Below are 13,666 nucleotides of genomic sequence, written 5' to 3'. Positions count from 1 at the left end.
TCACACACTAGAAAAAGGACGACATTGCTAGATACAATATACATCTGTAGCTGTATAACTGCCCTGCAGGTAGGGCGTAAGAATTGTACCTGCTGCCCCCATTGCATGATCGTAAGATGTGACTAAATTTGGGATCTTATGTTTAATCTTCTTTCTTAAAAACTTTCCTCTTCCTAATGTCTCCCTTGACAATGCCTCACTTTTGGCCTTTAGTTGAGCGTTCGCTCCTGTGGGGAAGGCTTTGGTTTCTGTCCCCTAGCCGAGACATACCAGAGTCTTTACAAATGGTAGTTGCTACTCATGATTAGCGCTCAGCATATTTGGAGTGGGACGACTGGTTCACCCGTTGTCAGTAATGTGACCGGGTGGGGTGTGCTGCTGGGTGTCTTCGGCAGTATGCTTCAGTGAGGTAGCACTATAAATCGGCAAAAGCTCCGGCCTATCTCAAGGAGACGTAACACGAACATACCGAAGCCTCCCAAAACACACATACGCACTCACCACACGCATGCATGTACGCACGGGAGGCCGTCCTTACATGACCTTAGATGTTAATAGGACGTTAAGAAAATAAAACAAACCAAACCAATTGTAGCCGTATAAGAAAAAAAAGTATGAGAAACACGTTAATATTTTACATAATATGCAAGTGAACTTTACAATTTCTTAGTAGAAGGTAGTCTAATTTTCGATCAGTTGCACATGATATGTCTTTGACTGGTCATTCAAAATTGATACAAACGTACTACTCAGTGTGTTACACTAAACCTAAAGATTTTCAATGAGGACCATAATTACACTTTAGATTTCAGCTAAGTTACAGAATAAATAAAATAAAGACAAATACAATCTGAAAAAAATACGGAAAAAACAAAATGACGATAAAAGATATAATGGTTGATTGACACAATCCATGTAGATATTTAAAAAAAAATATACTTAATTTTTTGTGAGATGACTTTTATCAGACGTTACCACATGCAATTCATACTCAATACTCATGACACATACTAGTAACCTGTAGTTAATACTGGTTGATGGTGGACGAATGGTACGGAGCTGCCAAATACCTGGTAATTAATATCTTCAGTGATCAAGGTAACTAGATACACGTAATAAAACACCTAACTATAAGTCTCAGAAAATAAGAAATAAAAAAAAAACAAAAAAAAACAAAAACAAAACTGGAAAACGAGAGAGTTGATTCTCTAACCAGAATGATTGTCACAGAAATAATATTTAAAAAAATCAGGTAAAAAGTTAATTAATGCTGAGGCCAACTCGATTTGCACCCTTCTCGGAAGAAAAGGCCAAAAGATCGCATTCCGTTATATGTAAATCGAGTAAACCGGAAGTTAATTTTTCTGAAATACTGTAACACAAACCTGTGCATGTATGTGCCATAAATCCTTCTCTAGTGAAATTCATCACTCCGCATGTCGTACAATATTAAACATGGTCGCCGTCATCTTGGAAGATAAATCTTCAAGCTTCGAGACGGAAAAGGTCGAAGATCTTTCAGAAAAGAAGAGCTACAAATCGAGTGACCGGAAATTATATTCTAGAAGGAGAGGAGTGCAAATCGAGTTGGCCTCTGGTATCCAATTGAAGTTACACTGACAATGAAAACTGAACAAGCAGTTATCAATTAACAATTATTGCTATTTTCGATTTTTTCGCAAAATGGACAGTTCTCACTTATTCTAATAACGATACGAGTAGTCATATTGTTGAAATTTGTGTAAAATATACTTCTGGCGTATAAGATATTGTTAGAAATACGTAACGAAAGTTTTAATAGCATATTACACATTGTTTTCCTTATATCTATATTCCATGTTTGAGAAACCGTACGAGTGCAATGATGCATGTCGTATTGATAAAATCACCGACTTCCACAGCAATTTAAGTCACTACGGTGGATTTGAGTTACAGGCTCTCATTAATCATAAATTAAGAGAACTATATTGTAAATAATTGTTTTTGTCAAAAATTACTTTTTTGGTGTGTTCTTTAAGACTGTGCAATACAAAATGAAGGATCTTTATAACACAACTTCGATATCCTCAGTAGGATTGTTTTGGTGGTCCCGGACTTCTATCCTAGGATGATCTCTAAACGACAGCATGGTATCATGTGCAACTCTTTGGAAAACTGCTATCAAGGCATCCTTGAATATATTTACCCCCAATCTTATTCCATTTAGAACTTTTAATCGCATGCATGTCTTTATATAAACCACGCTCATGCTTCCGTTGGGTTTTCTCGAACAGTAGATTTCATTTTCACATTTCCCAGCAGGAATTACGATGCATTTGACACGGTTGTTCAAGTCACCGTTAGGGTTATCGAGCGCAATAGTTAGCTTACAGTTTTTCAGCACCCATTTTTTCTCCATGGAAACATAGCAACGAACTCCAACGACCAGATTTCTATGTCCGTCACAATCCCCGATGTATTCGGATACATTCAGGACCTTATTGATAACTTCTACTGTAATCTTTTTGCATGGATGGAATTCCTTTGGAACCTTAAAGAAAAAAACAACAGCAATATAATATTTCATTGGACGAAATTAATGCAAGCACTGTAAAACCACCACAAACAACTTTAAGTACGAATTAAATTTAAAAAGCAAGTAAATGCCGAATTAATTATTATCTTCACTTATCTTCAGTGACATTAAGAGCCTGAAGTATTGAAATCAAAATAAATGTTAATTAAAGAATTAAAATGGGTATGATGAAAGTGTTAGACTACAAAGAGAAACTATTTGAATTGGTGCCACTATTCTTAAGAGTGATATAGTGGTATATAGGTTATGTAGGATGACGACAAACCTCTGAAAGGATTGTAGAAGTATAAGCACCTTTCAAAACAAATGGAGAATCATAGACAGTAAAGTCAAAATGAATTATAATGAACCATACAGCTTTGTGCCTGGAGTGTTGATTAAATGACGCGATCAGAAACTCGAAATTGATTAAACGAAATATCAATATCTGGAAGGGGAAGTACAATTGACATCTGGAGCCTATATAGTTAGCATGCGGAGCCTACTCCTCAGCGGTCTTAAAGGATGATACCATGATGCACTACATCATTAAAGTATATAATATGCTAAGATTAATAATGATCGCAGAAACATATATTCATGCTGATGTTCCTATCATCAAAAACGTTTATCTTCATATCTCACAATAAAAAATATTGTTTTACCAAAAATAGAACGAGAGAAACGATATCATTACATATAAGAAAATATGAACACCGATAAGACCAATGCCATTACAGAAATAACAATTAATTTTGCTAGAATTATAATGCATAAAATATTTTATCTTGTCGATATATACATGTACATACTTATTTTGATTGAAGTTTGAAAATATTGTATATTGATAACGTACTATGACGTACAAGAGGACACTAAATACCGCTGAGCTCCCCATATGACAACGCGTGAGTTCATGTTTGAATAAGCAAAACATCTATATACCTACGAATTATCATGGTGACAAAGCGATAAAACAAATGTTAATGATGATTGTTATCAATAGTATCATACTTACGCTTGGATTATTTTCATCCTGTAATTAAGCAGAGACGACATATATATATCTGAATAAGTATTACGGATAATCTATGACGTCGGACTGAGATTAGAAAAATATCCTAGGATATACTTCATTTCATGAATAGATAATTAAAAATACACAGCAATTTCCTAAAACGTTTTTTTTTTATTTCTTTTTTGTAGTTTGTAATTGAATAAGTACTCCTTATCATGACCCATCAGCACATAGCGACAGGCCGGATGAAGGTCAGCATTGTGAAATGACCTATGACATACATTTGGAATCAGTATTACATGTAGAACTTTTCCATTTAGTTTAATTGTCATGGATTCTGCATTCAATGAAATCATAAATTTTCATATATTAACACTGCTTAAAAAAATATAAAACGTCATCCTATCAATATTATCTCCGGATCCTGCCCGGTCAAAATGGATAACTTCTACTAACCGAACCCTCATTAAACCGGCAAACGTTCATATACTGTGCATGATCGGTTAAGAGAAGATTCAATGTTATTTTCTTTTTCTTTTTTTTTTTTATTTCAGTATATGCAACATTTAGTATTGGAACAATGCACATGTAAAGCAGTAGTATCACAATTAAAACACATCAGAGTTTAAAAATTCTCTCAAAGTCGTTTTTTATATAGATACCTAATTTCATGTGTGATAACGGTACTTTGCAAACAACTATCTTAACACCTAAATACGTACCTCGTCTTCGAGATGCATTACCTGGCCTTGATCCTAAAACAAGAACATTGACAGGCTACTTTAGTGATTTCATGATTCGGAACATGTTTTAATCGAGGTTTATTAATATACATTTAAATTATCAAGGCTATATAATTGTTTTGCTGTATATATATTACTATATTCCTAGCCATCCATCGAACTTGTTTGATTGGTTTAGTCATGCTGACTACAATATTGTTAAAACTTGTGCTAGAAAATTTAATTTCAGACAGAAAAAAACCCTTCCTAAAACAAACGCAACAGGTAGATCACTCAGTCAGTATTCTGCCTATTTGCTTGAAGTTTTCTCTTTTTTTTTTTCACACGTGACGTGATTTACTCCACACACAATCGTTCAGCATGAAAGAGACACATTGTCTGGTGAAAAAATATATTGCAGCAACTATGAATATAATTTTAATCACTCTTACGGACTAGGAATGTGTTTCTTGTAAAAAATAAAGTGTGCTATCTGAAACGCCCACCCAAGCCATCGAATACATTTCCATTCTTATGTATACATGCGTATGTATATAAACAGCACATTGTAATGTATAATTCTTTGTGAAGTGACAAAGAGGTTTCATACATTATCAATTTCTCTAAGGAATTCAAAATGCCGGTCATACATGTAGTACTTTCATTTTATCATTCAAACGTTACATTTTTATGGACTGAACTATAATTTGCCAACATTAGAACTGAAATTAGAATTGATATGTCAGGCATTATGAAGAGAAACTTCCTCTTGAAAACTCTTCTTATACACTTACGTGTAGTTTTGTGTTAAATGCACCGGTATTTTAAAAGGCCAAGTGGACAATAATTCGTACTCATAGCTTGTTACATTGTCACGTGTCAAACCAGTTCAACACTCACGGAATTCTTGTTAATAACGTCCTCTGACATATTTCTGTAACAAATCCCGGCAACGACATCGTATCTATCTTTTTCGTTTTATTGCTTAGAAACTGACTTGAAATGATAATAGACGTTTTCGTGTTCGTCGCATTATACCCTATCAGTGATATAGTATGCACATTTCTGACAGCCTAACATAATTCAATAACAAAAAAAAAGTATTTTATAAATATGACATTCGAGATTCGCTTCTCAACGGAAACATTCAAGTAAGTTTAACAATTAATAAACATACAAAAAGCAAATAATTTCAATGTCTATATACAAACATGTAATACGTAGAAAATATTTTTAAAGACACTACGGCTATTGACGTAGTGCATATACATTTTTCTATTGTTATCAAATTGTTTCAGATAAACATATTATTTCTTAAAATAGGCGTGCGACAATGGTTTGAATAAGCAATATAAATACCTATGTTTGGGAATTCCTATAAGTCTTAAAATAGGCGTGCGGCAATGGTTTGAATAAGCAATATAAATACCTATGTTTGGGAATTCCTATAAGTCTTAAAATAGGCGTGCGGAAATGGTTTGAATAAGCAATATAAATACCTATGTTTGGGAAGTTTCGCTGATGAAAATTATATCATGAACTCGACCAGAATTTCCAGCATTCTTGACATCATACATTAGCATGATAAATTCTTATTGATATATACTGTCGAAATAACCAGAACATTCCAGCTTGAACAGATTTTGTAAAAGTTATTATACAAATTACAGTATATTTTCAGAAAATATGCTGAGGAGCTATTTTACAGTACATGGTTCCGCAACAATGATTTCAAGATGGCCATCTTTTTTACATGACATAGAACCACACATATGTGTATGATAAAGATATGATCAACTTCATTAATTACAATTATTATATACTTATCAACCATGCAACAATAAGAATAAAAACACCGGGGAAACAAGGATGGATAGTATTGCAACAGCATTACAAAGTCCCCTGCCTGTCCTAGGAGTGCACCTATTTATTTCCCTATTTATTTTCGACGGAACCTCAATAGATATATTAAACTAGTTTTCCCAATAGGAAGCATATTTCAGGCTAAGGACAACAAATATTTAAAAAAAAAGAAATAAAATAAAAAGTGTGAAATATATTTTTTCTTCAAAAACAATTATCCTTTTTTCTTCGTCTATTACCAACTTTAGTGGAGTGATCAGTCACATTAACATGAATCAGACAGTTTTCCGACATAGTTTTCAAACATTCGTATCCCCATAACTCTTATCAACATCGTGTTTTGGAAAAAAAAAAATATGAATATATGCATATGATAGCTTGAATGTAACGATTAAAAAGCTATAATTATGTCATCCATGGCATAGAAATATATGATACGTGTTACTAGAAAGTAAATAATGTGGGACGTGTTACTAGAAAGTAAATAATGTGGGACGTTTTACTAGAAAGTAAATAATCTGATACGTGTTACTAGAAAGTAAATAATCTAACATGTGTTACTAGAAAGAAGAACGTCTACAGATTACCCTTAAAGAATTATTTTATCCTCACTTCCAACAAAGCTCCATTTCCCACGTGAATTGGGATTTATTAAAACAATAATGCAGAAATGATTTAAATATATATCAAAGCATTAAAAAAGAAAGTAAATAATGTGGGACGTTTTACTAGAAAGTAAATAATCTGATACGTGTTACTAGAAAGTAAATAATCTAATATGTGTTACTAGAAAGAAGAACGTCTACAGATTACCCTTAAAGAATTATTTTATCCTCACTTCCAACGAAGCTCCATTTCCCACGTGAATCGAGATTTATTAAAACAATAATGCAGAAATGATTTAAATATATATCAAAGCATTAAAAAAGATGAATTTCGAAATGTCTTAACAATAACTCATTACTGAAAAAGCTACATTTTTACGTTTCCAGTGTTAATTACTTACAGACATCTTGTTCTTTTGAAGATATAAATTCGACTGTCTAAGCAGTCATGAAATAACATCACGTGTGTGACACGAGTCTATAAATAGCATAACATGTTTTTCTCAAATATATTTATAAATTCCCATTTATCTTATCATGACTATGACGTAATCTTGTTGAAGGGAGTGTGAACAGGCCAACATTCCTTTGAATATCTCTATGTGATTCGTTTTAGACAAAGTAGATATATAGAGAATTGTGCAGGACGGCAAACTGATCTTCACATACAGGTAAGTTTATTTGTTTGTCAAATTAAACGTCCGCTACACATTTGAAATCCTTTCTCGTCTGATATATCATTGTAATTGGATACATTAAATAGGTAGCTTAAAGTGCCGTTTTTAAAGCAAAATGATTACATCCAAATATCTCATAGAAACTCTATTTAATACCACCGAAATTTCAAATATTCTTTTTATGGAATTAATTAGTGTTTCTGGTATTTGTGTACGGGGGATAAATGATTCCTATTGTGATATAATTAAATAAGATGGAGGTGTTGTAGTGGCATACCTTAGATCTGATTTGCCAGGGCATCGAGTTACATCCAATGACTTCAACCATAGATAATCCATATCTACGATAACATCATTGTATCAGGAGATTTGAACTATGACCTTTTAACACCCCAATGCCAACCGCTGTGACATATTCGATAATACAAACTTGGTTAAAACTTTGTTATTTTAATTAGGGTACCAGTGATGTGCATAACATTTTGTCTTTCCAATTAAGAAACCACATCTCTGTAAGGAAACAGCCCAGCAGATGAGAACATATCGCAGTTTCAAACATTTTTGTCCACAGATCTCTTATCCAACTTTCCAAAAACAAACAACAAAACGTTAAAGGGGCATTCCTTCGTTTGAATAAAGTTTGTCAAAATTAAACAGTTTTTTTCCAAGTAGTAAAAGTTATTGTCTTTTGAATAATACGTCAGTTTAACTCTCAAGATAAACCAAAGTTCTTCGAGTATAAAGGCCTGCAACTTTTTAATTCAAATCGAAGTTTCACTAATTACCACAAGGACATACGGTATTTGTATACGATACGCCTTTTCCCTGTACATTTCGGCGTTAATTTCATTTCATGTAGGAAAACACTCATATAATCATCGTTACGACATAGACTTCATCAATAAAATTGTGCATGTTTCTGATGTCCGAACGAAGGAATGCCCCTTTAAACTAGGAACTTTCACTAATAAATTCCAGAACATGTCCAAAGGAGTCCCACAAGGTTCTATTTTAGCCCCCATCCTCTTTAACATCTTCATAAATGATATCTTCCACTTTATTCAACACTGCAAACTGTACAACCACGCAGACGACAATACTAGAAGTAAAGTACACATCTCTAGACATAGTAAAACAGTTATATAAACAAACAGCAACCTCATTGGTTCTAAGATAATCACATGCAGGAAAATCCATACAAGTTCCAAGCAATGACATTGCTAACAAAACACAACAACAAAACATCACTTTTCAGATAAGAAATAACACTATAGAATGATAACCAGAAGTTAAACTTTAAGCGTTCACATTGTATTTCAAGTTAAATTTTGACACAAATGTAGCAAATATCTACAAAAAAAACATTAAGATAACTTTATACACTAAAGCGCATTTGAAAACACCTAAACAGCAAAATTACCATCATTCAGAATAGGGAATTTTGCAATATAATTCTTCAAAGTCACAAACAAACACCAACATATTAAATGACTGAACAATATCGCAGAAAAAGTTCTCATTCAGATATCACAACACTGCAGATATACCACATATTAGGACAACAAAATACAGCAAGTACTCTTTTCGGTCAGAATCACCTAAAATCTTGAATGCCCTACCAGAGCACAGAACAACAACTTAACTCACACAATTGAAATCACTGACAAACAGCTGGTATGGACCACAAAGCAAATGTAACACATGCAGACACAACATATAGACATACACATAACATAAGATGGTTCAAATTCCAAAATTTTCCTTTATATATCCATTTTATGTACCTATTAATTTACTTGGAAGTCCTTCATATCAGGTTATATAAATAGCAAATAATGAACTTTGATCTTGAGTATGTTATCTTTCACAAAACTCATTTGAATACTCTTTTATGTTTTTTTATGGTTTATTTACTTTGTAACTGTGCATGCATTTTACTGTATGAGTCGGTTTTGATAGCTCAATACAGCTAATGTTGATTTGTTTAATATGCACCAACTATGAAAAAAACTTTGATTTGATTTGTTCAGAACATCTGTTTCATATTTATTTAATTATCTATTTATCTATTTATTGATAAAAGGGTCGTCATGTCAACGGTTATAGATATCGACCAGTATACAATTCAGGTAAGTTGTTCGCTGAAAATATCTATTGAACTTTGTATTTATCTTGTATTAATCAGTTAAAGGGGACTTCCTTAACATCGTTTCACATATCAATCAGACATTGTACAGTGTATGGACGTATTGCAGTCATAAAACGGCGATCAAAGTATTAAAACACATGGGGTGGTATTGTGAAGCAAAACGGCCATGAAATTAAATCATGGCCACTTTGTTAAACAATCTGTATGCGCCTGGAAACAACATTTTCACCACTCTTTTCACAGACATAAGGTCAAAGAGAATTACGAAAGTACACTTGCATACTGCATTTCTCTTAGGTCATCAATTAGGCAAGTAATACATATTTCTGCACAGTGAAAACTGACTTAAACGACATCCTGTAACATCCATATCCATCAGAACCGATGACATTCACTGTATTTTCTACGTACATTTTTAACCTTTATTTACTGGGACAATCTAAGTGATATTGACATACCAGTACCGTCAAGTGATCGCGATATGACGACACGTATTCACAGACAGCAAACACAAGTCAAATGAAATTCGTGAAACTTTTAAATCCTTGACTGAAATAAATACGCTAAAATAACTTTCGCAGTAGCTGTTCAATAAACAAAATTGACAAAGAATTTCAAAATTACAGTTAATGCGAAGTCATTTTTTCTCTTATAGGGCTACAATGACCATTTCACTATACCGGAGGTAAACAAACGATATATGGCTAGACTAGAGGTCCAAGTTTGTGGAAATGAAGGAACCGTGGGGGATAGAAAAAAAGAGGAATTACGAAAACTCTTTCATTCAGCGATTGACCAGATACAAAAAGAGAACCTAGATGTTTGGAAGAATGCCAGAGTGGTCATACAGGACATGTATGGACAGTCAATAACTATTACTGCCGGAAGCGGAGCATACAAATTTACTGTTCAGCATAACATGAAAGGCGAAATACTAGTTTACAAAAAGGGAAATCCTATGTGCGCAAGATTCAAGGGTTATTTTCGGTCACTGTTTTGTTCCACAAAAAGACAACAACTTGCCATTGATCAAGCAAGACACGATTAACTATCAACGTTATCGCATATATACAGTTGATAATAAAAGCGTGATGTTATATAATCTGTAATATTCATGAATGACATTGCTGAAGAAAGCTTATTAAATCTGAAAGATTATATTCAGCTAGCAGTTTGGTTTTATTTAAGTTGCCTGCCGGAAGATGTTTTGAAGTTTAAGTCGCCAAAATGAAACTTAATGGAAACGTGTATTTTCCCATGTAGTAAAGGTTACGATCTTTACATTAATAGGGCAGTTTTACTCTCAAGAGTAATTCGTCCGTAATGCCTTAGATTCGAATTAGCCGACAAAAAGGGTATTGTAAATGGACATTCCCGACATGCATTAAATCTTCTTGTAGCAAATACGTGGAGTTCATATTTTCTTATATAAATATCACGTAATTAGTTAGATTGTGTTTAATTTACTCATCCGACTGAGTTTAAAACGTAATAAGTCCTTGCTACATATATCCGATTGTCCTTAACGCAGTACATGTATATAAAATGTGTCGGTTCAATGACGTTGGTTTTTGTGTACATGTCGATTGTTCGTGACTCCCATTATGCCATTGTTACGTTTATAACTATCTATGAATGTATTCAGCGTAATGTTACATCATGGACTAATTAAGACAAACACTCCCACAAACATATGTCCTTATCGAAATAAAACATCACGCTATTGTGCATTACGTTGAAATGTTCCATAGTTAATAAAATAACATTTTAAAACATGCTTGCCGAGTTTCTTGTATAAAATGAATATAATATAACATGAGTATTCATACAATAACGAATCTAAAAAGAAATAAAACAAATGAATATAACACTCATTTTGCGTTAGTCTTCAATACGGTTACATAAGTTTTGGCGGTTTCAAATCTTAACACATAACTAAGGTTTAACAAACTACCGCAATAATCAATTAGCACATCAACAGTAATTAACGTAGCAAACAATACACAGAAATTTTAATTAGTACATCCATGGAAGGCCAATAACGCGAAAAGAGCCAAAATAAGAGTACCGTCAAAATATACATCTATGTCTTGGTGACATAAAATGTAAATGAAGAAAGCCCATTGATGTCGATAAAACAAAAGCTTAAGTGTCACTAATTTTATACTTATCTCCATTGTAATTGCTGTCCCAATGTACTCGTTGCCTAATTCACCATCCCGGTGTAAGGATATCAGTTTTAGACAACATAAATGCATGTTACTCTCCCCAAACGGGATGTAGATACATGTAGCGGGATTCAGTTGAGAGTAATACGATCTGATAAAATCATTTATCGGCTTGACCTACATGGTAAGGTTAAGGACTGTTGATAATTTGAAATTGAGGAAACATGTTTGCCAGCTCTTAACAGCTGTTGTATTCTAGATATACGTAGCAATATTTTTTTTTATTTTACAATAATTGCGAAACCAGATTTATCAACTTATATTCTCCTTGTTTGTCCCGATTTTCTTATTCTTTAGATGTTATGATTTATTGGTGATTATTTATTTGGAGACCAAAACGTCCACACAGAGTATACGCGAGTTCCGTGGCGTCCTTGAATGTTTTGCTCCATTTGTTTAACATCCTACTAACAGCTTTAATGTAATTAAAGGACGACCTCCCATGCATGCGTGGCGTTTGTGCATTTTAGGAGGCTGCGGTATGTTCATGTAAGTCACCTTACAACATTTCTAGAAATGCATTGTAAATATTGTGTGAAAAACAGGTTCAAGAAAGACATGCCAATTACAAAAGTGTGCTAAGCAATTTAAATAAAAGATTAAATGTCATCTAAAATACAATAGTTTGTCCAACTGGTCAAACAAATAAAAAAAAGAACAATATCTATTACCGATGCCCTTCCTTTACAAAAGAACGACGAACTGGTATACATGCTATTGTATCAAAAATGATGTTCACTTTACTATGGCAGTATCTTTAGATATAACAGAGCATAAATTTAAACTGAAAAAAGAATATTAACGATACATAAAGATTGTAAAACTAGAAAATAAACAAAATGTATTTTGTGCGTGTCATTGATATATGTATATTGTGCCATTATATGAGATCGGTTATTATGTATGTGGATGTGTGTTATATGTGAGTGTGTGTTGTATGTGAGTGTGTGTTATATGTGAGTGTGTGTTATATGTGGATGTGTGTTATAAGTGAGTGTGTTATACAATGTGTTATATGTGTGTAATTAGTGAGTGTGTGTAATATGTGAGTGAGTGTTATAGGTGAGTGTGTGCTTTATGTGTGAGTGTGTTATATGTGAGTGTGTGTTATATATGTGAGTGAGTGTTATATGTGTGAGTGAGTGTTATATGTGAGTGTGTGTTATATATGTGAGTGAGTGTTATATGTGTGAGTGAGTGTTATATGTGAGTGTGTTATATGTGAGTGTGTTATATGTGAGTGTGTGTTATATATGTGAGTGTGTGTTATATGTGAGTGTGTTATATGTGAGTGTGTTATATGTGAGTGTGTTATATGGGAGTTTGTGTGTGTGTTATATGTGACTGTGTGTTATATGTGAGTGTGTAATGTGTGAGTGTGTTATATGTGAGAGTGGGTGTGTGTGTTATATGTGAGTGTGTGTTATATGTGAGTGTATTATATGTGTGAGTGAGTGTTATATGTGTGAGTGAGTGTTATATGTGTGTATTATATGTGAGCGTGTGTTATATGTGAGTGTGCTATATGTGAGTATGTGTTATATGTGAGTGTGTATTATATGTGAGTGTGTGTTATATGTGAGTGTGTGTTATATGTGAGTGTGTGTTATATGTGAGTGTGTATTATATGTGAGTGTGTTATATGTGAGTGTGTTATATGTGAGTGTGTTATATGTGAGTGTGTGTGTGTGTTATATGTGAGTGTGTTATATGTGAGTGTGTGTCTGTGTTATATGTGAGTGTGTTATATGTGAGTGTGTTATATGTGAGTGTGTGTGTGTGTTATATGTGAGTGTGTTATATGTGAGTGTGTGTGTGTGTTATATGTGAGTGTGTGTTATATGTGAGTG

General features: G+C 33.3%; 1 protein-coding gene and 1 long non-coding RNA gene across 2 annotated transcripts; one reads left to right on the top strand and one right to left on the bottom strand.

The window, feature by feature from the left end:
• Nucleotides 1–364: 364 nt before the first annotated feature.
• On the bottom strand, nt 365–4,380 carry LOC117323318. Its single transcript, XM_033878458.1, has 3 exons — nt 4,295–4,380; nt 3,573–3,590; nt 365–2,530 (listed from the first exon to the last, which is right to left on the bottom strand). Exons 1-3 carry the CDS (start codon nt 4,310–4,312, stop codon nt 2,045–2,047), a joined length of 522 nt encoding a protein of 173 aa, XP_033734349.1. The 5' UTR covers nt 4,313–4,380; the 3' UTR covers nt 365–2,044.
• A 2,924-nt stretch (nt 4,381–7,304) lies between these two features.
• On the top strand, nt 7,305–10,752 carry LOC117322833. The gene is made up of 3 exons (XR_004531592.1): nt 7,305–7,433; nt 9,523–9,568; nt 10,244–10,752. It is a non-coding gene; the product is annotated as an uncharacterized LOC117322833 (long non-coding RNA).
• Nucleotides 10,753–13,666: the final 2,914 nt, after the last annotated feature.

The sequence above is a fragment of the Pecten maximus genome, chromosome 3 (genome assembly GCF_902652985.1).
Source record: "Pecten maximus chromosome 3, xPecMax1.1, whole genome shotgun sequence".
NCBI classification, from domain to species: domain Eukaryota; kingdom Metazoa; phylum Mollusca; class Bivalvia; order Pectinida; family Pectinidae; genus Pecten; species Pecten maximus.
This window is presented reverse-complemented; position numbering and strand designations above follow the sequence as displayed.